The 26,563-nt window shown below is 47.2% G+C and overlaps 2 protein-coding genes across 2 annotated transcripts in view; both read left to right on the top strand.

Moving 5' to 3' along the window:
- Window positions 1-7,374, top strand: part of sympk (symplekin) — a 54,066-nt gene extending 46,692 nt beyond the window's left edge. Inside the window, exons 23-26 of the mRNA XM_060856105.1 lie at window positions 2,092-2,268; window positions 3,194-3,283; window positions 5,089-5,745; window positions 6,121-7,374. Coding sequence (XP_060712088.1) covers window positions 2,092-2,268; window positions 3,194-3,283; window positions 5,089-5,745; window positions 6,121-6,426 — 1,230 coding nt within the window. The 3' untranslated portion in view covers window positions 6,427-7,374. The remainder of the gene's footprint in view (window positions 1-2,091; window positions 2,269-3,193; window positions 3,284-5,088; window positions 5,746-6,120) is intronic.
- Window positions 7,375-9,542: 2,168 nt separating this feature from the next.
- rsph4a (radial spoke head component 4A) lies at window positions 9,543-23,710 on the top strand. The gene is made up of 6 exons (XM_060856212.1): window positions 9,543-9,601; window positions 14,520-14,757; window positions 16,441-17,199; window positions 20,891-21,032; window positions 22,221-22,338; window positions 23,404-23,710. Exons 1-6 carry the CDS (start codon window positions 9,543-9,545, stop codon window positions 23,642-23,644), a joined length of 1,557 nt encoding a protein of 518 aa, XP_060712195.1. The 3' UTR covers window positions 23,645-23,710.
- Window positions 23,711-26,563: the final 2,853 nt, after the last annotated feature.

Here is a 26,563-nt window from a genome sequence, read left to right as displayed (position 1 = left end):
GTGTATAGCTGTGTGTGTAGGAATATCTGTGTGTGTGTGTGTGTGTGTGTGTGTGTGTGTGTGTGTGTGTGTGTGTGTGTGTGTGTGTGTGTGTGTATAGTGCAATGGTGATCACCTGTAATGTGACATGAACCCAAGGTCCCGGTTGAGGCCCTCCCTATGGGTACCAAACTTAGCTATCCGCCTCTGCTCGGCCACTTTCCTCTGCTGCCTGTCCCGACATCCACCTTGGAGGATGGTCACCCGAAGGTCCGAGGCTGAATGTCCTGAACCACTGAAGTATTCCCCAACTGGGAGGGAACCCTCCTGTCTGTTGATTGTTGTGCGGTGCCCATTCATCCGTTATCGTAGCCTTTGCTCAGTTTCCCCGATGTGCCATGCCTCTGGGCATCCTTGCCTGCAACGTATAAGATAGACAACGTTGGTTGAGTCACAGGAGTACCTGCCATGTACAAGGTGGGAGGTGTCCCCATGTGTAATGGTGGTATCTATGTCCACAATCTGACATGTCTTGCAGCGTCTACCGTGACAGGGTTGTATGGAGTTGTCCTGAGGGCCGGGCAGCTTGCTACAAAACTGCATGAATTTATGTAAAACTCCGTTATCTCACTTTTTAGATTAGAATCAATCTAAACATCATGGCATAGACAGAGAACACAGAGGGCCAACACCTTCAACATATTATCTAGCTATCACCATTGTTAACAGCTAACCCGAGAATGCAACTTTTTTAAAAAAAAAGGTTTTGTGATTTACACATGAAAGAACTATCGCTGTATTCTAACAGATGAAAGGCTTAATCAATTTTTCAATATATAATTTCAGTTACATCACACTGTAAATTTTTGCTATAAATTCTGTGTGTTAGGATTGAGCCTTCACTATCACCTGATGAAGGAGCGTCGCTCCGAAAGCTAGTCCTTCCAATTAAACCTGTTGGACTACAACCTGGTGTTGTGTGATTTTAAACTTTGTACACCCCAGTCCAACACCGGCATCTCCAAATCACATCCTGGATTAAGCCTTGCTTTGCTAAGTTGGGATTAATTCAGTCCCTCAGAATTCTTTAATAGTTTCCCTACCACCAACTCTAATATGCAGGCGATGTTTAGTTCAGCCTTGGGTAATAATGGCGAGACCAATGTTTTTACTATCATTTCAAAGATGAGTTTCTTCCTGAACTCCTGGCGTTGTGGTGAAAATACTCTCATCATCCTGTGAAATAGCGATCTCCAGGAGACTGGAATTGAACAGTGAAGGGCCGGCAATATATTTCCGAGTTAGAATGATGTGACATCTGAATAGGAATTGATCAGTGAGATCCAGTTTGGGGCCTGATTAGGTGGTCCTCTCTACTTTCATCTCTGGAATCTTGTCTCTGATATACCTGGGAATGTATAATAGCTCAAAGTAAAGAGTTCTTTACTCCCACCCATCTAGACTGTTTAGATTAGATTAGACTTACAGTGTGGAAACAGGCCCTTCGGCCCAACAAGTCCACACCGACCCGCCGAAGCGCAACCCACCCATACCCCTACATTTACCCCTTACCTAACACTACGGGCAATTTAGCTTGGCCAATTCACCTGACCCGCACATCTTTGGACTGTGGGAGGAAACCGGAGCAAACCCACACAGACACGGGGAGAACGTGCAAACTCCACACAGTCAGTCGCCTGAGTCGGGAATTGAACCCAGGTCTACAGGCGCTGTGAGGCAGCAGTGCTAACCACTGTGCCACCGTGCCGCCCAAGTACCTCTCCTTGTGCCATACTTGACCCTGCAGCATTTGATGGACGAGTGGGAATGATACTTTATGTGTAACATGGTTTCTGTGCTATCAGAGGAGATCTTGCAGTGCAGTGGGTCCTCTAAACAAGTAACTAGGTTCCAGACACACTCCAAGGCACGTTGACAACTAGGAATGTTCATGATACAGTTCAGCAAGCTGATGATTAGCCTGGCAATCCATCCACACAGGGAGGGAGCTGACTCAGCAATGCAGTTGGTGAACTCTAATTATAATATCCAGTGGTCCCAAGCTGCTGCCTCTGTTGTGTCATAAGTTTCCTCTTGATTGCGCTACTGCAGGTTTGGAAATACCCCAAGGTCTGGGAAGGCTTCATTAAGTGTTGCCAGCGAACGAAACCTCAGTCCTTCCAGGTGCTCCTGCAGCTCCCGCCTGCTCAACTCGCCAATGTTTTCGAGAAGTGTCCAGAGCTTCGCGAGCCACTCTTGACACACGTGCGTTCTTTCACACCCCACCAGGTATGTCGATACTCTCCAGTTCTCGAAAAGATTGTAAAGTGCATCCTTCCACAATTGCGTCCCCACCCCGGTCCCACCAAAGTAGTTTCCCCCTTGTACCTGACCATTCAGGGTTCCCTTCTTCATTTGACAGCAGGACTGGTGCCACCCTGAACTGCCACTGGTCATAAAGCCATTACAGCACAGAAGGAGACCATTTGGCCCATTGTGTCTGTGTTGGTGCTTGGTAAAGCAAACTGTTCTGTTTTCTACAGCTCTAACCACATACCCCTGTAAGTTGTATTTCCCTCAAGCATCTGATAATCAACAATTGCAAAGAAGAACTTTTCTCCATTTCCTCCACCCTGATGGAGACCATGTTCCAGGTCATTAACACTTGCTAAGGAGTGAAGTTCTTCCCTCAGACACCTCTGCACCTTCAATCCAAAACCTTGAACCTGTATCCCCAAGTAGTTGTAGCATCAGCTAATAGGAACTGGTTTCTTTGCCCACCTTATCTAACTCTATCGTAATTGTGTAGACTCCTATCAATTCTCTTATCATCGTCGTTTTATCTCAAAACTAATCTAATCTTGTAGCTAATTTGGAGTTGAAAGAGATGATGAGCACAAAACCATTATTGATTGTTGTGAACAACCATCCAGTTCCTTAGTGTCCTTTAGAGAAGGAAATCTTCCATCCTTTCCCAGTCTGGCCTACACGTGACTCCAGACACGGAGTTAACACTCAGTTGTCCTCTAAAGGCCAGTTAGTTTAAAGGGCACTTGGGGATGGGCAACAGATGCTGGCCTTGGCAGCAGTACCCACCTCCATGAAAGAACTACACTGAATTGAATTGGTAAGCAGCCAAGTGGTTGAATAGTTACCTAGGCCCTGCTGCCAGGCAAGGCAACTTTCACTAATATTACATCAACTTAATTTGCAGCAAAATCACATTCCTAAGTCAATAATGACTGTGCTGGAGGCCAACTTGAAGCCAGATGCAGAGCCTGTTGAGCAAAAGCCAGCGGGTGAGGTAGGTGCTGCACATTTATTTCTCCTGAAAACAACCTGTTTTTCTTAACTAGGCCTGAACTCCCTAAAATAGTTAACTGAAAGCAGAGGTATAATCCTGCTTCTGCGGGGTCCTATCATCGAGTCGTAGAGATGTACAGCATGGGAAATAGACCCTTCGGTCCAATCCGTCCAAAGAAATCTTGGAGTCTAGGTTCATAGCTCCTTGAAAGTGGAGTCGCAGGTAGATAGTGAAGAAGGCGTTTGGTATGCTTTCTTTTATTGGTCAGATTATTGAGTACAGGAGTTGAGAGGTCATGTTGTGGCTGTACAGGACGTTGGTTAGGCCACTGTTGGAATATTGCATGCAATTCTGGTCTCCTTCCTATTGGAAAGATGTTGTGAAACTTGGAACGGGTTCGAAAAAGATTTACAAGGATGTTGCCAGGGTTGAAGGATTTGAGCTATAGGGAGAGGCTGAACAGGCTGGGGCTGTTTTCCCTGGAGCGTTGGAGGCTGAGGGGTGACCTTATAGAGGTTTACAAAATTATGAGAGGCATGGATAGGATAAATAGACAAGGTCTTTTCCCTGGGGTGGGGGAGTCCAGAACTAGAGGGCATAGGTTTAGGGTGAGAGGGGAAAGATATAAAAGAGACCTAAGGGGCAACTTTTTCACGCAGAGGGTGGTACGTGTATGGAATGAGCTGCCAGAGGATGTGGTGGAGGCTGGTACAATGACAACATTTAAGAGGCATTTGGATGGGTATATGAATAGGAAGGGTTTGGAGGGATATGGGCTGGGTGCTGGCAGGTGGGACTAGATTGGGTTGGGATATCTGGAAATTTACAGTCTACTAACTGATCAGTTTCCCAAAGTTTCTCAAGAACTGGAAGTCATTATTTGTTTAGGTATAATTTGCAGGTTCTTTGAGGGGCTACTGTAGCGATAGGTCGAAAAGTGTGGTGCTGGAAAAGCACAGCAGTTCAGGCAGCGTCCGAGAAGCAGGAGAATCGACATTTCGAGTGTAAGCCCTTCATCTGCTGCAGAGATGGGCTGAACAGAGAGCTGGCTGTTCAAAATCTACCTTCACTGACCCACAATGACACAACCTGTACTATGGATAGGGCAAGGAGGCAGGTTCTGAATTGGTCCCAGGGATGGCACCCTATATTGTTGGCACCATTTTGATCCAACAAACTGGCCCTTGTCTATCGTTTAACATTAACTTTTAAGGCAGCACGGTGGCTCAGTGTTAGCACTGCTGCCTCACAATCCACTGGGTCTGGGTTTGATCCCACCCTTGGGTGACTGTGTGGTGTTTACACAGTCTCCCCGTGTCTGCGAGGGTTTCCTCCGGGTGCTCTGGTTCTCTCCCACAGTCCAAAGGTGTGCAGGTTAGGATGGCTAGGCCATGCTAAATGCCCCATAGTGTCCTGGGATGTGCAGGTTAGGATGGCCAGGCCATGCTAAATTGCCCCATAGTGTCCTGGGATGTGCAGGTCAGGATGGCGAGGCCATGCTAAATTGCCCCATAGTGTCCTGGGATGTGCAGGTTAGGATGGCCAGGCCATGCTAAATTACCCCATAGTGTCCAGGGTTGTTCAGGCTTGGTGAATTAGCAGGGTTACAGGGATAGTGTAGTGGGTGGTTCTGGGTGTGATGCTGTCCAGTGGGTCAGTATAAACTCTTTGGGCTGAATGACCTGCTTCCGGACTGTCGGGATTTTATGATTCTGTTGATAGAAAATAAACTTTGCCGGATTCATTTGGAAGCCGGACTCATCCATTGATTTCCTGACCGCGGGTTGTTACTTGATGTATTCTAGGAGGAAGTGCAGCATCTGACCATTGCTCACACCCAGAAGGATCTGATCACCATGCGACTGGCACAGGAGAAAGCTTTGAAGAGAAAACTGGAGGAGGAGCAGAAACTCAAGCAGCAGCAGCATCTGGCTGCACAGCTGCACCCACTACAGAGCACACCGGCTCCTCCGAGTCTGACCGCCCCTGGGCCCCCAATCCAGACTGCCGTGGCTCCTCAGAATCAGATTGTCGCCACCCCCTCAGTCCAGTCTGCCCCGGCCCCTCCAAACCTGATAGTTCCGGCACCCCCAGTCCAGACCACCCCTGCACCCCCGAGCCTGATCACCCCAGCCCCTCCAAGCCTGATCGCCCCGTCTCCCGCCGTCAAAACCATCCCGGCTCCTCCCAGCCTGATCGCCCCGGGCCCTCCCAGCCAGGCCGCTTCCAAGTCTCCCACCCAGGCCACTTTGGCGCCACCCAGCCAGGCAGCCCCAACCCAACCGACCACTGCCTTGGTGGTGGCGCCAAAGGATGAGCCGATGGAAACCAGCAGCAGCGCTCCTGACCCGACTGCAAGCAGAGAGACAGAGAATCCGACGATCATCATCGATGTGAAGGAAGAGGAGGAGGGACCGATGGCTTTGGATGAGACGTCCCATGGGATGGTTGTCATGGATACTGTACGTAAAGAGCGTATTGTGGTTAATATTGCAGTACGTTAAGTTCAGGCTTATACTTGCACTGTGTGATAGGCAAGCAATGGGGTGCAACTTAATTGTTGAACGGGAGATGCTTCCAATTAAATCTCATCTTGAGGGAATGTTGCTGCCCTCTCTTGCTGTCACAGCCCATTACCAGACAACTTTTAACGTGGATGTTCTGAGTACATCTCCAGTCCTGGGTTAGGGGACTGCTCCTGAGTAATGTGCGAGATGGCAGATGGGAGAATACGTGTGGGCTTTTGGTGGGGAGAGGGCGCACCAATGGGCGATGTTTGGGATTGGTGATGCTGACCGTCGCAGCTCGGTAACTGGTGCTCTTTGCCCCCGAAACAGGACTCTGCCCCCAGGGAGCACGCCAGCCAGCAGCCAGTCCTCCACCAAGTGGGACACCTGGTGGCGCGGGACCACGGGGACGTCACGGAGCAGGTGATTCTCGTCCGGGATGAGCCAGTGCAGGCGGAGAAACCGGCACTGGGCAGCGAGCTGGCGAACACGCCGGAGGAGCCGATGGAGCAAGGAGCAGAGGGCGGGGTGTCCGAGGAGAAAGTCGAAGAGGATGCGGAGAAGGAACAGGCAGTCGCCAATGACGCACAGCAACCCATCACCAAACGCAAATCTGCTTTGAGGAAAAGCAGCTAAAGAAACCCAACCAGAGATTTCAGCCGATAGTATTTGTAAAGTTACTGGCCGTCTCATGGATAGCGTTCAAGTACTGGCTGAAAGGGTCAGATAGAAAGCACACACTTCACAGGAAAGTGCACCCTTACCTGCGGTTTCCTTTTTTGCCCTGGGCTTCAATTAATACTAGGATCCAATTTAAGTTCTTTTTTTCAAACCCAGGAAGGTCCCCAACTGGCTGGACTGAAATAAATCTTTTGGGGGTGATAGTTGAGGAGGGGATTTATCTTCTGGTCCTGTTCCTGAATGGGTAATGACCAGAGATTGTCCGCATCAGCCGGGACATGTCAACAATGCAGCCCTTGACCCCAGATACAGCTCCGGGGCTATCACTTCCGATTGTGGGTTCGAGTCCTTCAGAACGAACCTTGAACTCCTGAAGCCCTTCAAAGGCGTACAAGCCCATTTGAGAGCGCAGACCCATTTTGAAAGACTTGACTGACTTCTGTTGCCAGGGGACAGTTATCGACTTGATATGGGAGGACCCGTTGGACTGATTCTTGGCGGGTGTCTGCTGGGTGTGGAATGTGAGGCCATGTTTGATCCTTGCTGAATTTGAAGTCGAGATTGTGTCTGGATTGAGCATGCATCCCAGCTTCTCCTGCTTTCCTCCTGCTGTGCTGCGGGGTTGCTTTGTCCTCTGTGTTCAGCTGCTCTCTGGATCTCAGTATGTTTATTGTGCATCCATAAACAACTTAGTTCAGACGTGTTTTAGTATAACCCCAAAAGGCCCAAGAAGGGCTGAGGCTCTTTCCTTTAAAACTGTAGTGAAAATATTGTCTGTTTGATATTTAAAAATAGAAAGTATATTGTGGCTGTTTTGAGTTTACCTTTGTGTTCAAGCTGGGACTAATGTTTTGGATGACTTTACACCTAAATCATCAAGAATGTGAAATGAATAAAAGATTGGAGTAGGTTAAAATTTTCAAAAGTAAGTTGGTGTCTTTATTGGAACATGGAAAATTGTATGTATGTGCACCTGGATGTCAGAATGAAACTGGATTCCTGGTCAAATAGCATAAATCAGCTATAGATCACCCTTGCATTCCTTATCTCTCTCTGCTTACATCTCCTAGCCTCTATCCCCAACATTCTTGCTGTGACCCTTCACAAGCACTACACCGTGGAGTCCTGCTGATCTCTTTGCTACCCCCAAGCCATCCTATGTCCAGAGTCTTGCCCTCTGTTTGTCACCATCCCTCAATTCTAAGGCCCTGCCACCTCTCTTCAGCCCAGCCATCATCACAAACAGGGCCTTGCCTGTTCTCTCCAGTCTTCCATATCTCCCTCTTCATCCCCATTGTCAGTGCAAAATTTTACAGGTTGTGGAATGTTTGAATTCTGCTTTTGAACTATAAAGCTGCCTTAACTACCTACAAAATTAATTCAGCAAACAGGCGAGTAAGGATTGGCAGTGTCGCAAGTTATGTTTTTGGTCAATGCTTGGTTAGGAGTACTGCAGTTGATCATCGTGCTCCAGACTAGGATGAAGTAAACACCAATCCATGGTCCCTACTTCAGTGAAGTGCCACATACGTTAGATTGTGCTCAGCCTTGTTGATATATGCTGTCTCATGCTCCCTGTCTTGCTTGCCTTAGTGCAAGATCTAGCTGAGACTTGTCGATTTATTTCTGGATGTGTACTCAGCTAATTAGATTAATTGCTAACTGTCTGAAAAGAAAAATGATGGATTTAAACTTTGGTGCACGGTGAGTTCTCCCTTCTGCGAGGGCACCACTTCAGGATTTTGGGTGTGATTATTTCAGCGCCTTGTCCCTTTGAGCAACAACTGTAAGCATTCTGCACTTTTTAAAAATAAACCTTCTTATATACCATAGAATCATACAGCACAGAAACAGAGCCCTCAAGTACCCGTGACGATTGCTCTAAGTACCTTTCCCCATTAATTCTGAACAATTACCCACCCTGTGTGTCCTGCCCCATTCATTCTAACCACCACTGTATCCACTCCCCATTCATTGTAACCTGCCATCACTGTATCCATCCCCCTTCATTGTAACCTCCCATCACTGTATCCATCCCCCTTCATTGTAACCTCCCATCACTGTATCCACTCCCCCTTCATTGTAACCTCCCATCACTCTATTCCCATTCGTTCATTCCCAGGGGGAGGGGGTTGACGTATACTCACGTTCGAGCGTGTTGACGTAGGCCGTAGCGGGACCGCGTTGTTCGTTGCCCAGCAACCATCACCCGGGAGACAGCGGCGGGAGAGAGAGAGAGAGACTTACTGGGGGAAGGAGGGGACAGAGAGTGACTGGGCAGAGGGGAAGGGAGACAGAGGGGAAGGGAGTTATTGGGGAGAGGGGACGGGAGTTATTGGGGAGAGGGGACGGGAGAGAGAGTTATTGGGGAGAAGGACAAAAGTTACTGGGAGTGTGAAGAGTGAATGAGTCTTTGGGGAAGAGTTGCTGGGGGTAGAGGGAGAACAGCGAGTGTTACTGGGGGAGAGTGAGTGAGAGAGTTACTGAGGGAAGGGGGCCAGTTACTGTGAGGGGCAAGAGTGAGTGAGTAATTGGGGGACTGTTACTGGGGGAGAGAGTTACTGGGACAGGAGAGGAGTGAGATTTCCTGGGGGGTGGGAGAGAATGAGAATGTTGTTGGGGGAGAGTGAGTGAGTTACTGGTGGGAAGGGTAGAGAGAGTGAGAGTTACCTGGAGACAGATTACTGGGGAGGAGAGAGAGAGAGAGAGAGTTGTGGTACTGGATTAAGGAGGAGAGAGAGAGATGGTATTTCAGGGTAATTAAGCAGAGAAAATTAGGAAAAATGGGAAAAGAGAAAACAAAATAAAAGGGTGCGAGGGAGGTATAGGGCGTAGTGGCATTTCTAAAAGTGGGATAAACGACTAGCGACCGAGTCAGGCTGACAATAAATAGATTGTAGAAAGTGAAAATTATACAGAAGGAAACAAAAATGTCAGACGAAGCGCCTAAACCGAGCCAGTCGGAGTCTGAGAGCAAAATACAACACAGTGAATTTGGCAGCAGCATAAGTAGTCAGGAGTTGTTGGTTCAGGTGGAGTCTGAGCACACCCTGACATCTGCAAATGAAATCATGATCCAAAATGCGAAGGCCTATTTGCTGCAGCAAAGCCCAAAATCGAACCTCAACCTGTGAGTATGTAAACTTCGAAACAAACTGGTAAAAGTTACTGGATTAACACAATTATCCTCCTTCTCCCCCACCCCTTGCCTGGGAGTGGATCATCCGATTGTTTGGATCATCGAGTTTACAGCAGTTCAGCTAAAAAGAGCATCTCTCCCTTTCTCTATCTCCTGCTCCTTGAATGCTGCCTGATGTGGATGAGATGCATTGGAGGGCATCTTCCACCACGTGGGAGGGGAAATAGCAGACCTTAAAGAAGGAGACTGTCTGGTGTGTCCTGTGGTGGAACTGGTCCTCCTGGGAGGAGGAGTTGGGAGTACGAGATAGCATTTTTGCAGGAGGTAGTGTGGGAGAAGGTTTAATCCAGGTAACTGTGGGGGTCGGTGGGTTTGTAGAAAATGACAGTGTTGAGTCGGTCACCATTGATGGAGATGGAGAGGTCCAGGAAGGGGTGGAGGTGGGGGGAAGAGGTGTCCGAGATGGTCCAGGTGAATTTAAGGTCGGGATGGAATGTGTTGGTGAAGTTGGTGAGCTGTTCATGGAACTGGTTCTCCTGGGAGCAGACGCGGTGCACCTCTGTCCCGCACCTCCACCCTGGAACCCCACTGCTCTAACCTCAACAAGGACAGACCCCCCAGTCCTCACCTCCCAACCCCCCAAACTCTGCATAAATCGCATCATCCGCCAACATTTCTGCCACCTACAAATGGACCCCTACCACCAGGGATATATTTTCTCTCCCAACCCCTATTTGCTTTCTGCAAAGATCATTCCCTCCTTGACTACCTGATTAGGTTCATACCCCCCCCCACAACAATTCACCCTCCCCTCCTGGCACCTTCCCTTGCTACTGCAGGAATTGCAAAACCTGCGCCCACACCTCCCCCCTCACTCCCACCTCACCACCTTCTAAAGGAGCCTTCCACAGCCATCAAAGTTTCACCTGCACGTCCACATGTCATTTATTGCTCCCGATACGGTCTCGTCTACATTGGAGAGACCTGACGCCTTCTCGCAGAGCGCTTCAGAGAACATCTCCCGGACACCCGCACCAATCAACTCCACTGTCCCATGGCCGAACATTTCAACTCCCCCTCCCACTCTGCCAAGGACATGCAGGTCCTGAGCCTCCTCCATCATCACTCCCTCACCACCCAATGCCTGGAGGAAGAACGCCTCATCTTTTGCCCTTCAACCCCATGGCATCAATGTGGACTACACCAGTTTCCCCATTTCCCCTCTCCCATGCTCTCCCCCATTTTACCCCAGTTCCAACCTTCCAGCTCAGCACCATCCTCATGACCTGTCCCACCTGTCAATCTTCCTTCCCACCTATCTGCTCCACCCTCCTCTCTGACCTATCACCTTTACCTCCACCTCCGTCCACCTATTGAACTCTCAGCTGCAGCAAAGCCCCAAAACGAACCTCAACCTGTGAGTATGTAAACTTCGAAACAAACTGGTAAAAGTTACTGGATTAACACATTTATCCTCCTTTTCCCCCACCCCTTGCCTGGGAGTGGATCATCTGATTTTTTGCCTCCACCCCCACCCCCCACCGAGTTTACAGCAGTTCAGCTAAAAAGAGCGTCTCTCCCTTTCTCTATCTCCTGCTCCTCACCCCAGCCTCACCCCTCCCCTCACATTTATCTCTCCACCTCTGAGGCTCCCAGCCTCATTCCTGATAAAGGACCTCTGCCCGAAACATCGATTTTCCAGCCCTTCGGATGCTGCCTGACCAGCTGTGCTTTTCCAGCACCACTCTAATCTCCAGCATCTGCAGTACCCACTTCCGCCTCATAAAATATGTAGGGTGAGAGAACACTGATTGGATTAGTTTATAGGTACCATGATAACAGTGATACTGTTGCATAGACTGTTTAAGAAAACAATAATTGGAGTTCAGAATTAAGTAATAATTGTAGGGAACTTTAATCTTCATGTAGCCTGGACTAATCACATTGACAAAGTTTCTCTGGATACTTAGACTGAACAATGTATTTGTGATACTTTTCTGAACAAAATGTTGTGCAACTAGCAAGTTTTAAGGTTATTTTAGATCTAGTGCGACAGTGTTCATTAGTAATCTCATAGTAAAAGTTCCACTGGGAAAAAAACTGATCATAGTATAATTGAATTCCTCATTAAGTTTGAATAAAGAATCTCATACCTAAGCTGAGCCAGTTATGTGGGTAACTGGAAGACTGCTGAGGTGGACTGATTCAATGCACAAAACGGGATGGTGGCCAATATATAAAGACAGAAGCATTTAAACAAACAATCCAAAATGTACAACAAAATTACAGACTAGTCAAGCAACAGCCTGACATAGTCGTACTCATGGAATCCTACCTTTCAGGTAATGTCCTGGACATCACTACACCATCGCTGGTTATGTCTTGTCTCACTGGTAGGACAGACCCAGCAGAGGTGGAAGCACTGTGGTGTACAGTCAGGAGGGAATTGCTCTGGGAGCCCTCAACGTTGACTCCGGACCCCATGAAGTCTCATGGCTTCCGGTTAGACATGGATAAGGAAACCTCCTGCTGATTACCACGTACCGTCTCTCCTCGGCTGATGATTCAGTATTCCTCCATGTTGAACGACACGTGAAGGAAGCCCTGATGGTGGCCAGGCTGAAATATGTACTCTGGGTGGGAGATTTCGATGTCCACCACCAGATTGGCTTGGCAGCAGCACAACTGACCGAGCTGGTTGAGTCCGATATAGCTGCTAGATTGGGTCTGTGGCCAGTGGTGAGGGAACCAACAAGAGGAGAAAGCATACTTGACCACATCCTTGCCAATCTGCAGTTGCATCTGTCCATTGGTAAGAGTGACCGCTTTGTAGAGACCAAGTCCTGCCTTCACATTGAGAATACTTGTGTTGTGATACTATCACTGTGCTAAATGGGACAAACTTCAAGTAGATCTAACAACTCAAAACTCGACATCCATTAGGCACTATGAGCCATCAACAGCAGCTACTCCAGCACAATCTGCAACCCAATTGCCCAGCATATCCCCCATATTCCTGATGAAGGGTTTATGCTTGAAACATCGATTCTCCTGCTCCTCGGATGCTGCCTGACCCGCTGTGCCTTTCCAGCACCATGCTCCTCGACTCTGATCTCCAGCATCTGCAGTCCTCACTTTCTCCCATATCATCCACTCAAGCCAGGGAATCAAGCCCAGTTCAGTGGAGTGCAAGAAGGCATGCCAGGAGCAGCACCAGGCATGCCTAAAAATGAGGTGATACCCTGATGCACTTGCCAAAGAAAACTACTTGCTTGCCAACAGAATAAGCAGCAAATGACAGCAAAGCTAAGCAATCCCACAACCAACAGATCGTTATCTAAGCTCTGCAGTCCTGCCACATCCAGTCATGAATGTTGGTGGACAATTAAACAACTCACTGGAGGAAGAGACTTCACCTCTATTCCCAGCCTCAAGGATGGAAGAACTTAGCAGATCAGTACAGAAGATATGGCAGATCCATCTCAGCCTTTTCCAGTTATCCCCAGCATCACAGATACCAGTGTTTAGCCAATTTGATTCACTCCCCTTGGTGTCACAAAATGGTTGGAGGCACAGGATACTGCAAAGTCTATGGGCACGGACAACATTGCGGCAGTGTTACTGAGGACTTGTATTCCAGGACTTGTGCTCCCCTAGCCAAGTTCTTCCAGTACAGTCACAACCCTGGCATCTACCCAACAATATGGAAAATTGCTCAAGTATGGTCTCTACACAAAAGCATAACAAATCCAACCTGGCACACTCAGGGGTGTGATGGAATACTCCCCACTTCTCTGGGTTGATGCAACTCCAGCAACATTGAAGAAGCTTGACACCATCTAGGATAAAGCCACCCACTTGATTGGCACATCCACAAATATCCACATTCTCCACCACCGATGCTCAATAGCAGCAGTGTGTGCTATGTACAAGATGCACCTGTAGCAATTCGCCAAACAACTTCCAACCCTACAACCACTTCCATCTAGAAAGACAAGGGCAGCAGATGCATGGGAACACCATCCCCTGCAAGTTCCCCTCCAAGCCTCTCACCATCCTGATTTGGAAATATATCGCTGTTCCTTCACTGTCTCGGCCTCAAAATCCTGGAATTCCCTCCTGAAGGGCATCATGGGTCAACCTACAGCACGTGAACTGCAGTCGTTCAAGAAGGCAGCTCACCACCACAATCTCAAGAGGAGGTAGAGGTGGAATGAATGCTGACTAGCCAGTGATGCCCTACATCCCACAGAGAATCAAAATAAAAACAAAATTACATTCCATCAAAAAAATCAAAAACTCAACAAGAAAGATTGGCTTACTCAGGAACTTTAGGACAGTACCAGATTAAAAGAAAAGGTTTATCAAGTTGCAAAGAATAATAAAAAGTCTGAGGATTGAGAATGTTTTAGAGGTCAGAAAGGTGTCACCAAAAAGTTGATAAGAGATAAAAGAAGAGGTGACCAGGTAAACTGACCAGAAATATAAAAGCAGATTGAAAGAGCTTTCTCAAGTGTACAAAAGGAAGAGAGTAGCTAAATTGTGTATTTGTCCTTGAAAGGCAAAGACAGACATTGGGCAATGACAATGGCAATGGGCATATATTTTGTATCTTTCTCCATCCATTTGTAATCTGGTCGGGCTATGATTTCCTCTCACACTTACCTGCTTACCCACTCAGTATGAACCCTCGTGCAAGTAATCATCACTTCAGTAAATGGATTTAAGGGCAGCCTTAGCTAGCAGCAGCACCATTGTGAAAATTCAAGAGGAGAAAGGTGTAAGCAGTATTAGCAAATAGGAGGAAAATATAATTTTAAATGTTTGAGATGATTGAGCACAAGGTAGGGAGTAACACTGAACCAACTGAGTACAGTGTCCTTTCTGTTCTCTGTTATTTCTCTATTAGTTATGATCACCTGTCACAGGTGTTAACCAGGGTGTTGGATGAGAGACCTGACAATGCTGTGGACATCATTGAAGATATCAGCAAGAAGGTGAAACGGTCTCAGTTCTCCAAGAAAATGGATACTCTTCGTGACGAGTATGAGAATTCAATGGCGTACGGTCTGGCTGAGGTTCAAAAATCTCTCTTTGTGAAGACAGTTGAGACAGAAGAAGGGGCGGCAGCAGATCACGAGGAGGAAGTGGTAAATACTGATATCAGCAGTTTAGTACTCCACTGTCACAGAATAGAAGTGCACAGGGCTGAGTAGGTAGCACAACGTGTTGGATGCTCAAACATTGTTGTCTGTTCTATATGCTTTTCAGATCATGTCTTCAGTCTTGGTGTGTGTTTAGGCTCAATGTTAGCACTTCCACATTATTGGTCAGAGAGGTATGGCTTACTGCTCTCTCCACAATCTAGGCCGACATTTTAATGTTATTACTGTGTTTCCAATCACTCATTTGAGGCTCAGTCTGCCTCCTGAGGTGAATAAACACGATCCCACAGTACTATTTTGAAGAAGAGCAGGTGAGTTCCTCTCAGGACCCAGCCTATATTCATCCTTCAACCAACGTTGTTAAAACAGATAGAGGAAAAAATACTTGGTTTTGTAGCACCTTTCATAACCTCAGGACCTCCAAAAGCAATTTCCAATCTGTTACGATCCTGGCTGATGGCAATACTGAACAAATCAGTTCCCAGGCTGAAATCTCGTTTGTTAGTTTTTTTGTTTATTTTTGTTTTCAGTTGCTTAATGTGTGTACTCTTTATTCAACATACTAATATGAAGCTATCAGTGTTCTTTAACAAAAGAACACAAGTTTAGTACATAAATGACAGCCAAACAAATTTACAGAGATATATCCTCTGCATGACAGGTTAGATATACCTTATCATAAACAGCAAAACAAACTTTCAACATTTTTCTCAACGGTATCCTTTACAGAAACTAAATCCCAGCAAAGCATCATTCCTATCTCAACTCGTTCATTTCTTGTTTTGCAGACTGTTTTTTTATATATCATTAAAAGTTTCACTTTATAACCATTTCATCAGCTAGCAATATAATCCTACTAGGCACTTCTCTCTTCGCTGTTTTTGGGTACAGACATTAGCCTCCTATGTGACAATTGTGACAACATTCTGAAGTATTCTATTTGTTGTAAACTTGGGGTTTCCTCATATTGTGAAAGGTGACTTCCTTCCTTCCTTTCTCTTTCTCTGTCCCTCTTTCTTTCTCTGTCTTTCACAGAGTCACAGAGATGTACAGCATGGAAACAGACCCTTTGGTCCAACCCGTCCATGCCGACTAGATATCCCAACCCAATCTAGCTCCACCTGCCAGCACCCGGCCCATATCCCTCCAAACCCTTCCTATTCATATACCCATCCAGATGCTTTTCAAATGATACAATTGTACCAACCTCCACCACTGGCTCTGGCAGCTCATTCCATACACATACCACTCTTTGCGTGAAACATTTACCCCTCAGCTCTCGTTTATATCTTTCCCCTCTCAACCTAAACCTATACCCTCTAGTTCTGGACTCCCTGACCCCAGGGAAAAGACCTTGTCTATTTATCCTATCCATGCCCCTCATGATTTTATAAACCTCTATAAGGTCACCCCTCAGCCTCCGATGCTCCAGGGAAAACAGCCCCAGCCTATTCAGCCTCTCCTTATAGCTCAGATCCTCCAACCCTGGCAACATACTTGTAAATCTTTTCTGAACCCTTTCAAGTTACACAACATCTTTCTGAACATTTCCTCTTTCTTGCTCTCTCTTTCTCACTCTCTTTCTTTCTGTCTCTCTCTCTCTCTCTCTCTCTCTCTCTGACTTCAGCACCATTCCCTTTAATATCCTTCTCTTCTCTCTGGCAGGCGGATACACCCCTACCCAATATCATGGAAATGGCCTATTACTTTGAGCAGGCGGGAATTGGCCTCAGCAGTGATGAGATGTACCGCATCTTTCTGGCACTGAAGCAACTGGTGGAAGCCCATCCACTGCAGAAGTGCCGGTTCTGGGGGAAGGTCTTAGGAATCAATGGGAATTATATTATAGCTGAGGTGGATTACCGTGAGGGGGAGGAGGATGCAGAGGAGTTGGGTGAAGAGGAGGACGCAGAGGGAAAGGAAGATGATAAAGAGGACTTTGAACGGACTGAGGAGGAAGAGCCTGAAGAACCTGAAGATAAGCCTCCAGAGTCAACATATAAACCCCCACCAGTCATCCCGAAAGAAGAAAGTCGCTCCGGCACCAACAGGTACACCTACTTTGTTTGCAGTGAACCTGCCAAGCCATGGGTAAAGCTGCCCCCTGTTACACCAGCACAGATCACAGTAGCCAGGAAGATCAAGAAATTCTTCACCGGCAACTTGGATGCGCCCGTCATCAGTTATCCACCGTTCCCCGGTAACGAGATGAATTACCTGAGGGCGCAGATTGCGCGGATATCTGCTGGCTCTCAGATCAGCCCACTGGGATTCTATCAGTTTGGAGATGAAGAGGAGGAGGAGGAGGAAGGGACAGTGAGGGATAATTACGAGGAGAATCCAGAATTTGAGGGAATTACTACAGCAGAGCTGTTGGACACCATGGCCAACTGGGTCCATCACACACAACACATCCTCCCACAGGTAAGCCTGCCTTTTACACCTCCACGTTTCAGTTTCCTAATCTTCTTCCTAATCTTCATCCTTCACTCGCAAGATTCTCTCAGGGTCCCTAGGTGAGAAGGCGGTGGTGATGATGAGCTTTTCTGAGTCAGTGATAAACTCTCAAAAACTAGGAGCCAACGGTGACTGGGACTTTATGAGCAGAGAGCTGAAATCTGGCACGTTAAGTGATGATAAAAGAGATTGTGAACCTGCATTTGCTGGGAACTCACGTGAATGGGGAGATACCTGTTATTGGCATTTAGAAATTCCACCAAATTAAGGAGGTGCAGAGGAACCTTGATTATCTGAAGGACACGGACGGGGAGTATTTCATTCGGTTAATCGAATTCCGGATAATTGAATGCCGGATAACATAGTTGAAAATGTGTTGCTGGTTAAAGCACAGCAGGTCAGGCAGCATCCAAGGAATAGGAAATTCGACGTTTCGGGCATAAGCCCTTCATCAGGAAACATTCCTGATGAAGGGCTTATGCCCGAAACGTCGAATTTCCTATTCCTTGGATGCTGCCTGACCTGCTGTGCTTTAACCAGCAACACATTTTCAACTGTGATCTCCAGCATCTGCAGACCTCATTTTTTACCCTGCCGGATAACATAGTTTAGCTGAGCATCGGGAGCATGTGATCTTGCCGGACAATCCAATATTCAGATAATCAAATGCCTGATAACCAAGGTTCCTCTGTACTCAAATGTTAGTGTTGTACCTTTGTTTGCTGAGATACTCAGCTGCTCTGCAAATATACTTGGCGAAGTTGTACTCGTCACTTAGTTTATCAATTCAGTGACTGGTGATCATCAGTTTGCTAGATTGGTGCCATTAATTAGTATTGACCACATCACAGGCCCTTAGGACAGGAATATAATAGAGTAGATGACCTGCTCTCAGCCAGGGAGGCCATCTGAAGGTTGATTTAGAGACTCATGGTTCTGTAGTTTGGAAATTGTTGTGCCAAAGAATATTTTGGCTGCTCTCCTGATTACCTAATTGAGACCACTTGCAATATCACTGCCCTTCTCTACTTCCAATATTTCTGGTTTCTTCAGCAGAGTGGCTCTTCACTGACAGGGCTAACCCATTGAATGCTTCACTGATAACACGAGTCTGCACTGTCTCACGATTCCCAAGTTCTGTAGGCTCCTTCAACCTCCAAGATTTCTGTGCTTCCCCAATTCTGACCTCTTGCCTATCCCTTGGTGGTCACCCTTGCAGCTCCCTTGACCCAAAGCCCTGGATTTTGTCTTTCTTTATTCCTTCCTGGGATGTTCCCTATCTCTCCTGTCCCTTGAACAGTGTCTTGCTCAGCCATTTCAGACAGCAGTTAAGAGTCAGAGAGTCATAGAGATGTACAGCATGGAAACAGACCCTTCGGTCCAACCCGTCCATGCCGACCAGATATCCCAACCCAATCTAGTCCCACCTGCCAGCACCCGGCCCATATCCCTCCTATTCATATACCCATTCAAATGCCAATCACATTGCTTTGGATCTGGAGTCACATGTATGCCAGACGGTGTAACGATACCAGATTTCCTTATCTGAAGGAAATTGGTGAATCATAGAATCCCTACAGTGTGTAAGCAGGCCATTCATTCTATCAAGTCCACACCGACCCTCTGAAGAGAATACCACCCCGTCCCATCCCCATCCCCATTGTAACGCTGCATTTCCCATGACCAATCCATTTAACCTGCACGCCCCTGGTCACTATGGGCAATCCACCTAACCTGCACATCTTTGGACTGTGGGAGGAAACCAGAGCACCCGGCAGAAACCCATGCAGATACAGGGAGAATGTGCAAACTCAGACAGTCACATGAAGCTTGAGTGGAACCTAGGTCCCTGGCGTTGTGAGGCATCAGTGCTAACCACTGAGCCACCATGCTGCCCATCTACTGTTGATTAAACAGGCCCATGAAGCAGCTAATCCACAGCACCAACGAAACACATGGGTTTTTACCACAGTCAACGATTATTTCATGGTCACTACAACTGAGACTAGCTTTATAATCCAGATTTATTAACTGGAATCAGGATAGAATAAATCATTACATGGAAAGGTGTGGATTTATTTGGAAAAGTCAGCAATAGATTTGTTAAGGGAAATTCATGTCTAATTAACCTTCTGGAGTTTTTTGAAGAAGTGACAGGAAGGATTGATGAGGACAATGTTGTTGACATGGTGTACACAGGCTTCCAAAAGATGGTTGATATAGTGCCACACAACTGATTTCTGAGGAAAGTGATTGACCAAGGAATGAAATGGTCAGTACCAATGTGTATAAAGTTAGCTGAGTGTTAGGAAGTGGAGAGTCTGTTAAGGAGCATTTCTTGGGCTGGAGGAAGGTTTTTAGTAGAGGTTGCCAAGGGTTGGTATTTTGTGTGTTTGTGTGTGTGACAGAGAGAGAGTGTGTGTATGTGTGTGTGTGTGTGCGTGTATGTGTGTCTGTGTTTGAGTGTGTGTGTGTTCACACTTTGCAGATGATGCAACATTGTAAACTCTGAGGAGGACTGTGTAGACATTCAAGGAATTGGTTGAGTAGGCAAAGAAATGGCAGATGAAGTTCAGTGCAGAGGTACTGTAATACACTTTGGTGTAAGCACATGGAGAGACAGCTAAAATAAAGGGTATTATTCTTTAGGGCATGCAGGAACAGAGATACCTGGGTGTGTACATGCTTAAATCTTTAAAGATGCCAGAACAGGTAGATAGAGCACTTCATAAAGCGTACAGTATTCCAGAATTCACTAATAAGGGGCTTAAACTGCAAGAAACGAGAGGTGCTTGACTTATAACGGACCCTGGATAGACTTCAGTTAGAACATTATGGGCAGATCTGAGTACCACACTCTAGGAAGGAATGCATTGGAGAGAGAGCAGAGGAGATTTATAAGAATGGGTTCCAGGGATGAGAGAGTCCAATTATGAGCGCAGATGTTTGGAGAAGTTGGGACTGTTTCCCTTGGAGAGAAGACTAAGAGGCAAATTGATAGAATTTTTCTAAATTGCATGGAGTCTGGAGAGTGTTGATACATAGAAACTGTTCCCAGTTACAAAAGGGTCAAGACCCAAAGGGTATAGTTTTAAAGTGTTTTTTTCAAGAGGAACAAATACGAGGTGAAAAAAAATCTTCTCAAGTGGTCTGGGATTGGATTACACTGATTAGAAGTGTGGTAGAGGCAGGTTCAATCGAGGCATTGAAGAGGACGTTAGATGTTTATTTAAATAGAAAGAATATGTAGGAATACAGGGAAAAGGCAGGAGTTTGGCACAGTCAAAATGCTCGGAGTATCAGTACAGACACAATGGGCCAAATGGCCATCTTTCATCTGCACCAACGATTCTGTGATGTCTGGTGGGATTTGAGGCCATGTTCCCTGACTGTTGGCATGGTAACGATCGGTGGTACCAGTGACATCACTATGAGTCCTAAGTCTTGCTGTCTCTGTGCTCCTTTAAGATGCTTCTTAAAACCCATTTCAGACAGGATTTTCATCAGTTGCCTTTGTTCACGTGCCTCGGAATGCCGTCTTGTCTTGTGTTTACAGTGAGCTTTTTGAGAAGATTGGGTTGAGTCGATTAAATTAAAGAACACCGAACCCTGTTCGAGAGGTCCGGCTTCTTAACTAAAATTGCTTTCTCTGACACAGGGCCGTTGTGTTTGGTTTAATCCTGTTCAGAAAAAGGAGGAGGATTTTGAGGAAGAGGAGGAGGAAGAAGAGAGAGAAGCACCAGACGAACCAGAACCAGAGGTGGGGCCGCCGCTGCTCACTCCCCTCTCTGAGGATGCAGGTAACACAATATCATCAGAGTAAGGCCCTCTACACCAGCTGGCATGGACAGGGTTTTACTTTATTTGCCCCTGTCATGTCACCTTTTACCTTTAGCCGTGAAACTTCCTTCCCCTCTCCTCAAGGGTTCGACTGCTGAAAAATTCTGAGAGCAGGAGAAGACCAGAGGCCAGGCAAGCCAATCCGTTTTTCACTAATACAGTCCCCACATACCTCCTCCCAATTATCCCTTAATCCCACTTGATCGACATATCCCTCTACCTATCCATTTTTCCCCCCATATTCCTCAATTTGAGTTGCCCACCTTCTTCTCACGTCCTTCAATTCCGATTACCCACTGTCTCCCTAAATTCCCCGAACTTCACCCATTCACCTGCTCTCTGTATCCCTCAATCCTAACTATCCACTCACTTTCCATACCCTCTAGCTTCATCTTGTCCCATAACTCTCGATCATAACTATCCACATTCTCTCCATATCCACCAATCATTATACTACTTATTGTCTACGTACAGTAGTGCTTTAGATCCTTGATACTGGCTACAGTATCAGACAAATCCTATGTCCAATAGCTATAGCGGGCAGGTTACTGCTGAACTTTGCATGCACCATGCCACTGTTTCTATGAACATGGGTCACTTTACCCCAAATATCATGAGTCTTTCCCACATCCCTCAATCATAATTATCCACCTTCTCCCCTCAATTTCTTCTTGTATCCCTCAATTTCATCGATCCATTGTCTCACAGCATTTATCATTCCCAATGTGTTTGTAAAGCTACTGTTCCTATCCCTCGCCATTTTTCATAGTCTCATAGGAAGTGGGAAAAGGAATGTACTCATTGTACATTCATTGTATTCAGTGTATTTGGGCGGCACGGTGGCACAGTGGTTAGCACTGCTGTCTCACAGCGCTTGAGACCCGGGTTCAATTCCTGACTCAGGCGACTGACTGTGTGGAGTTTGCATGTTCTCCCCGTGTCTACGTGCACCCCCGTCTGCTAAATTGCCCGTAGTGTTAGGTTAGGGGTATGGGTGGGTTGCGCTTTGGTGGGTTGGTGTGGACTTGTTGGGCCGAAGGGCCTGTTTCCACACTGTAAGTAATCTAATCTAATCTTCCCTTCTATGGTGATGGTGTCAGTAACTGAAGCAGATCTCATGCCTCATTCCTGGTCTTTCATTGTTTCAGAGGTCAACAATATCCCTCCCTGGGCTGTCAAACCTTCATCCATCCTGATCCCCCAGTACGCCAGTGCTTTGGTCCGGTCCAACCTGTGGCCAGGGGCCTACACCTTTGCGATCGGAAAGTGAGTATCTATTATTTTGGGTGCAGTGGGAATGTGGGATGGGTTCGTTGGCTTTGGGTGTATTGGCCAACAACTCAGTATTTACCTTCTTCCTTTCATCAGGGGTACATTGGGATCTTTAGGTCTCGTGCTATGTTATTGAGAGAAGTAACTGCTCTTTCCGTTGGGACAGTTGCAGATGGGAACCTTGGCATTTGGAGGGTTGGGGTGCTGCAGTGTGCCCTCAAACCTCCGAGAGGCAACAGCATGACAGTCAACTCAGGGACAACCTTCGAAGCTTGAGGTTTCAGGAGCTCTGCTCTAATTAGCAAATTAACACCTTATTGAAAAAGATATATTCTTTAATAAGAAATGAAGGGGGCCACTGACAATGCCAACATTTGTCACCCTTAAATCAAGGGCTTGCTAGGCCGTTTCAAAGGCAGCCATTTTGTTTTGGCTCTGGAGTCACATGAAGGCCAGATCAGGAAAGGACAGCAGATTTCTGTCCTTAAAGCGTATTAGTGAACCAGACGGATGTATACAACAGTTGAAGGTAGTTATCATGGTCACCAGTACTAAAGCCAGCTTTATATTTGTAGATATGGGGCGGCTCAGTGGTTAGCACTGTTACCTCACAGCCACAGGGTCCTGGGTTCGATTCCAACCTCGGGCATCTGTCTGTGTGGAGTTTGCATATTCTCCCCGTGTCTGCGTGGGTTTCCTCCGGGTGCTCCGGTTTCCTCCCGCAGGCCAGGTGAATTGGCCATGCTAAATTGCCCCATAGTGTTAGGTGCTTTAGTCAGAGGGAAATGGTTCTGGGTGGGTTACTCTTCGGAGGGTTGGTGTGGACTGGTTGGGCCGAAGGGCCTGTTTCCACACTGTAGGGAATCTAATCAAATATTCCAGCATCTGCAGTCATTGTTTTTACCTAATGGGATTTGAATTCAGGTCCCCACAGCTTTAGCCTCCACACTTTCAATCCATTGACGCTACAGCTACACCACCACCTAGCTCCCCCACCTTCTCCAAACTGTCACTTGACTAACTCGTGTAACCCAATTGAATCGTTTCCCTGTTGGACAGGAAATTTGAGAATGTATATTTTGGCTGGGGCCACAAGTACAGCCCGGAAAACTACAGCCCTCCCTCAGCCCCACCGGTGCAGGCAGAGTATGCTAGCGGTCCCGATATCACCGAGGTAGACGACCCGACGGTGGAAGAGGAGCAGGCTCTGCGGGCTGCATTGGAGGAGCGACTGGCAGCAGCAGAGGAGGCTGAGGAGGAGGAGGAGGAGGAAGAGGAGGAAGATGACGAAGACAACTAATTAAAGAAGGATTCCCCTAGACAAATAACTTCGACACTTTCTTTTCTCTGTATTTTATATGATACTCGCTGCTCCCCTCATATTTCAAAGAACACTAAGTTTGTAAATTAATTTCTTATAACTGCATAGAGGATAATAAAAGATTCTTTTTAAACTGCGTAAGTCAAACCCAAGCTGGTGGGACGTCATTGATGTGAAACAGTAACTCTATTTCTCTGTCTGCAGACACCACCTGGCACTGCAGCCTGTTTGCAGCTTGTACTGTGTTTATGCCACATATCCAGCATCTGTGGTTTTACGCTTTTGCTCGAAAGTTTCCATCATCTGCGCTCAAATCCGATGGGCAGGTGTAAAGAGAAGGTTGGAGAAAGAGTGGAGGGTGTGAGGGAGTGCAAGGAACGAAGAGGGAGTGAATTATAAGGGATGAATTGAGGGGAGAGATGCAAGTTGTACAGAGAGCATTGCATGAAGGACTGAAAACAGAACAGTGGCTGAGCCAGTATACACAGAGAGAAAGCAAGCTAACATTTTGAGCAGGTCTGATGAAGAGTCATCGAGACTCAAAACGTTAGCTTGCTTTCTCTCCATAGCTGCTGTCTGATCTTGTTCTGATATTCAGCATTCTCTGTTCTCAGTCCAGGTTCCAGCATCTACAGTAATTTGTTCCTATACTGCATGAAAGACCTTCGAGACAGCAGGGTTCATCACTAATTCCGCAGTCTCCCCACTTAGACTAGATACCCTGCAGTATGGGGGCTGGCCATTTGGCCGAACAAGTCCACACCAACTCTCCAAAGAGAAAGCCACCCAGACCCATTTCCGAGTCTGTACTTAGAGTCATAGAGATGTGTGGCACGGAAACAGACCCTTCAGTCCAACCCATCCATGCCGACCAGGTATCACAACCCAATCTAGTCCCACCTGCCAGCGCCCGGCCCATATCCCTCCAAACCCTTCCTATCCATATACCCATCCAGATGCCTTTTAAATGCTGTAATTGTACCAGCCTCCACCACTTCCTCTGACAACTCATTCCATACACGTACCACCTTCTGTGTGAAAAAGTTGCTCCGTAGGTCCCTTTTATATCTTTCCCCTCTCATCCTAAACCTATGCCCTCTAGTTCTGGACTCTCCCACTCCAGGGAAGAGACTTTGTCTATTTATCCTATCCATGCCTCTCATAATTTTGTAAACCTCTATAAGGTCACCCTTCAGCCTCCGATACTCCAGGGAAATCAGCCCCAGCCTATTCAGCCTATCTCTGCAGCCCAAATCCTCCAATCCTGGCAACATCCTTGTAAATCTTCTCTGAATTTACCCCTGACTAATGTACCTAACATTATGGGGCAATTTAGCATGGCCAATCCACCCTAACCTGCACATCTTTGGATTATGGGAGGAAACCGGAGCACCCGGAGGAAACCCACTCAGACACGGGGAGAATGTGCAAACTCCACACAGACAGTTACCCAAGGCGGGAATTGAACCCAGATCCCTGGCGCTGTGAGGCAGCAGTGCTAACTACTTTTTTTTAATTTCAAAAATATACTTTATTCATAAAATACTTCGATGATCTATACAAGTGGACATGCTATACATATGTAAACATTCCATTTCTTTGCATACCCCGAAACAGAGTAATTGTTCCTATTTACAGGTCTGTACAATTAACATTTTTTTAGCTGAGGTGTCAGCAGAGCCCAAATGACTGCGTGGGCTCCCTGATCTTCTTTAGGCAGGTAGATGTTACACGGTGGTCTTTCCCCACCGTCCCTTGGCAGCAGCTGCCCCAAGCTTCAGCGCGTCCCTCAACACGTAGTCCTGGACCTTGGAATGTGCCAGTCTGCAACACTCAGTCGGGGTCAACGCCTTCAGCTGGAAGATCAACAGGTTTCGGACCGCCCAGAGAGCGTCCTTCACCGAGTTGATGATCCTCCAGGCGCAGTTGATGTTCGTCTCGGTGTGCGGCCCGGGGAACAGGCCGTAGAGCACGGAGTCCCGCGTCACGGCGCTGCTCGGGACGAACCTCGACAAACACCACTGCATTCCTCTCCAGACTTCCTCTGCATAGGCACATTCCAGGAGGTGTGTGACAGTCTCGTCCCCCCCGCAGCCGTTTCGAGGGCAGCATGCGATGGGGCAGAGAGTCAGGGTGTGCATAAAGGATTTCACAGGCAGAGCCCTTCTCACCACCAACCAAGCCATGTCTTGGTGCTTGTTGGAAAGTTCTGGCGATGAGGCATTCTGCCAAATGGCTTTGACAGTCTGTTCAGGGAACCGCTCGATAGGATCCACCCTCTCCTTTTCCCGAAGGGTCTCGAGGACACTACGTGCTGACCACTTCCTGATGGACTTGTGGTCAAAGGTGTTTTTCTTCATAACCTTCTCCATGAAGGACAGGTGATACGGAACGGTCCAACTACTCGGAGCGTTCTGCGGCAGCGAGGCCAGGCCCATCCATCACAACACCGGGGACAGGTAGAACCTCAGTACGTAGTGACACTTGGTGTTTGCGTACCGGGGATCCACGCACAGCTTGATGCAGCCACACACAAAGGTGGGCATCAGGGTGAGGGTGGCATTGGGTGTATTTTTTCCCCCATTGCCCAGATCTTTGTACAGCGAGTCCCTTCGGACCCGGTCCATCTTTGATCTCCATATAAATTGGAAGATGGCCCGGGTGATTGCAGCGGCACAGGTTCTGGGAATAGGCCAGACCTGTGCCATGTATAACAGCAATGACAGTGCCTCACACCTGATGACCAGGTTTTTTTCCCGCGATGGAGAGTGACCGTAGCTTCCATCTGCCCAGTTTCTGCCTCACTTTGCTGATATACGCTCCTCCCAAGATTTGGCGCACGCCCCAGCCCCCCCTGAATCAAATACCCAGCACCTTCAGGTGGTCGGTCCTGACGGT

This window comes from Hemiscyllium ocellatum, chromosome 47, assembly GCF_020745735.1.
Source record: "Hemiscyllium ocellatum isolate sHemOce1 chromosome 47, sHemOce1.pat.X.cur, whole genome shotgun sequence".
Classification (NCBI taxonomy): domain Eukaryota; kingdom Metazoa; phylum Chordata; class Chondrichthyes; order Orectolobiformes; family Hemiscylliidae; genus Hemiscyllium; species Hemiscyllium ocellatum.
This window is presented reverse-complemented; position numbering and strand designations above follow the sequence as displayed.

Excerpts from the sequence above, each read along its gene's own strand:
- rsph4a (XM_060856212.1), top strand. The coding sequence starts at position 9,543 with ATGATCCAAAATGCGAAGGCCTATTTGCTGCAGCAAAGCCCAAAATCG. Across the intron at positions 21,033-22,220 it reads TCCCCTCTCTGAGGATGCAG|AGGTCAACAATATCCCTCCC; the intron begins GTAACACAATAT and ends TCATTGTTTCAG. Across the intron at positions 22,339-23,403 it reads TACACCTTTGCGATCGGAAA|GAAATTTGAGAATGTATATT; the intron begins GTGAGTATCTAT and ends CCTGTTGGACAG.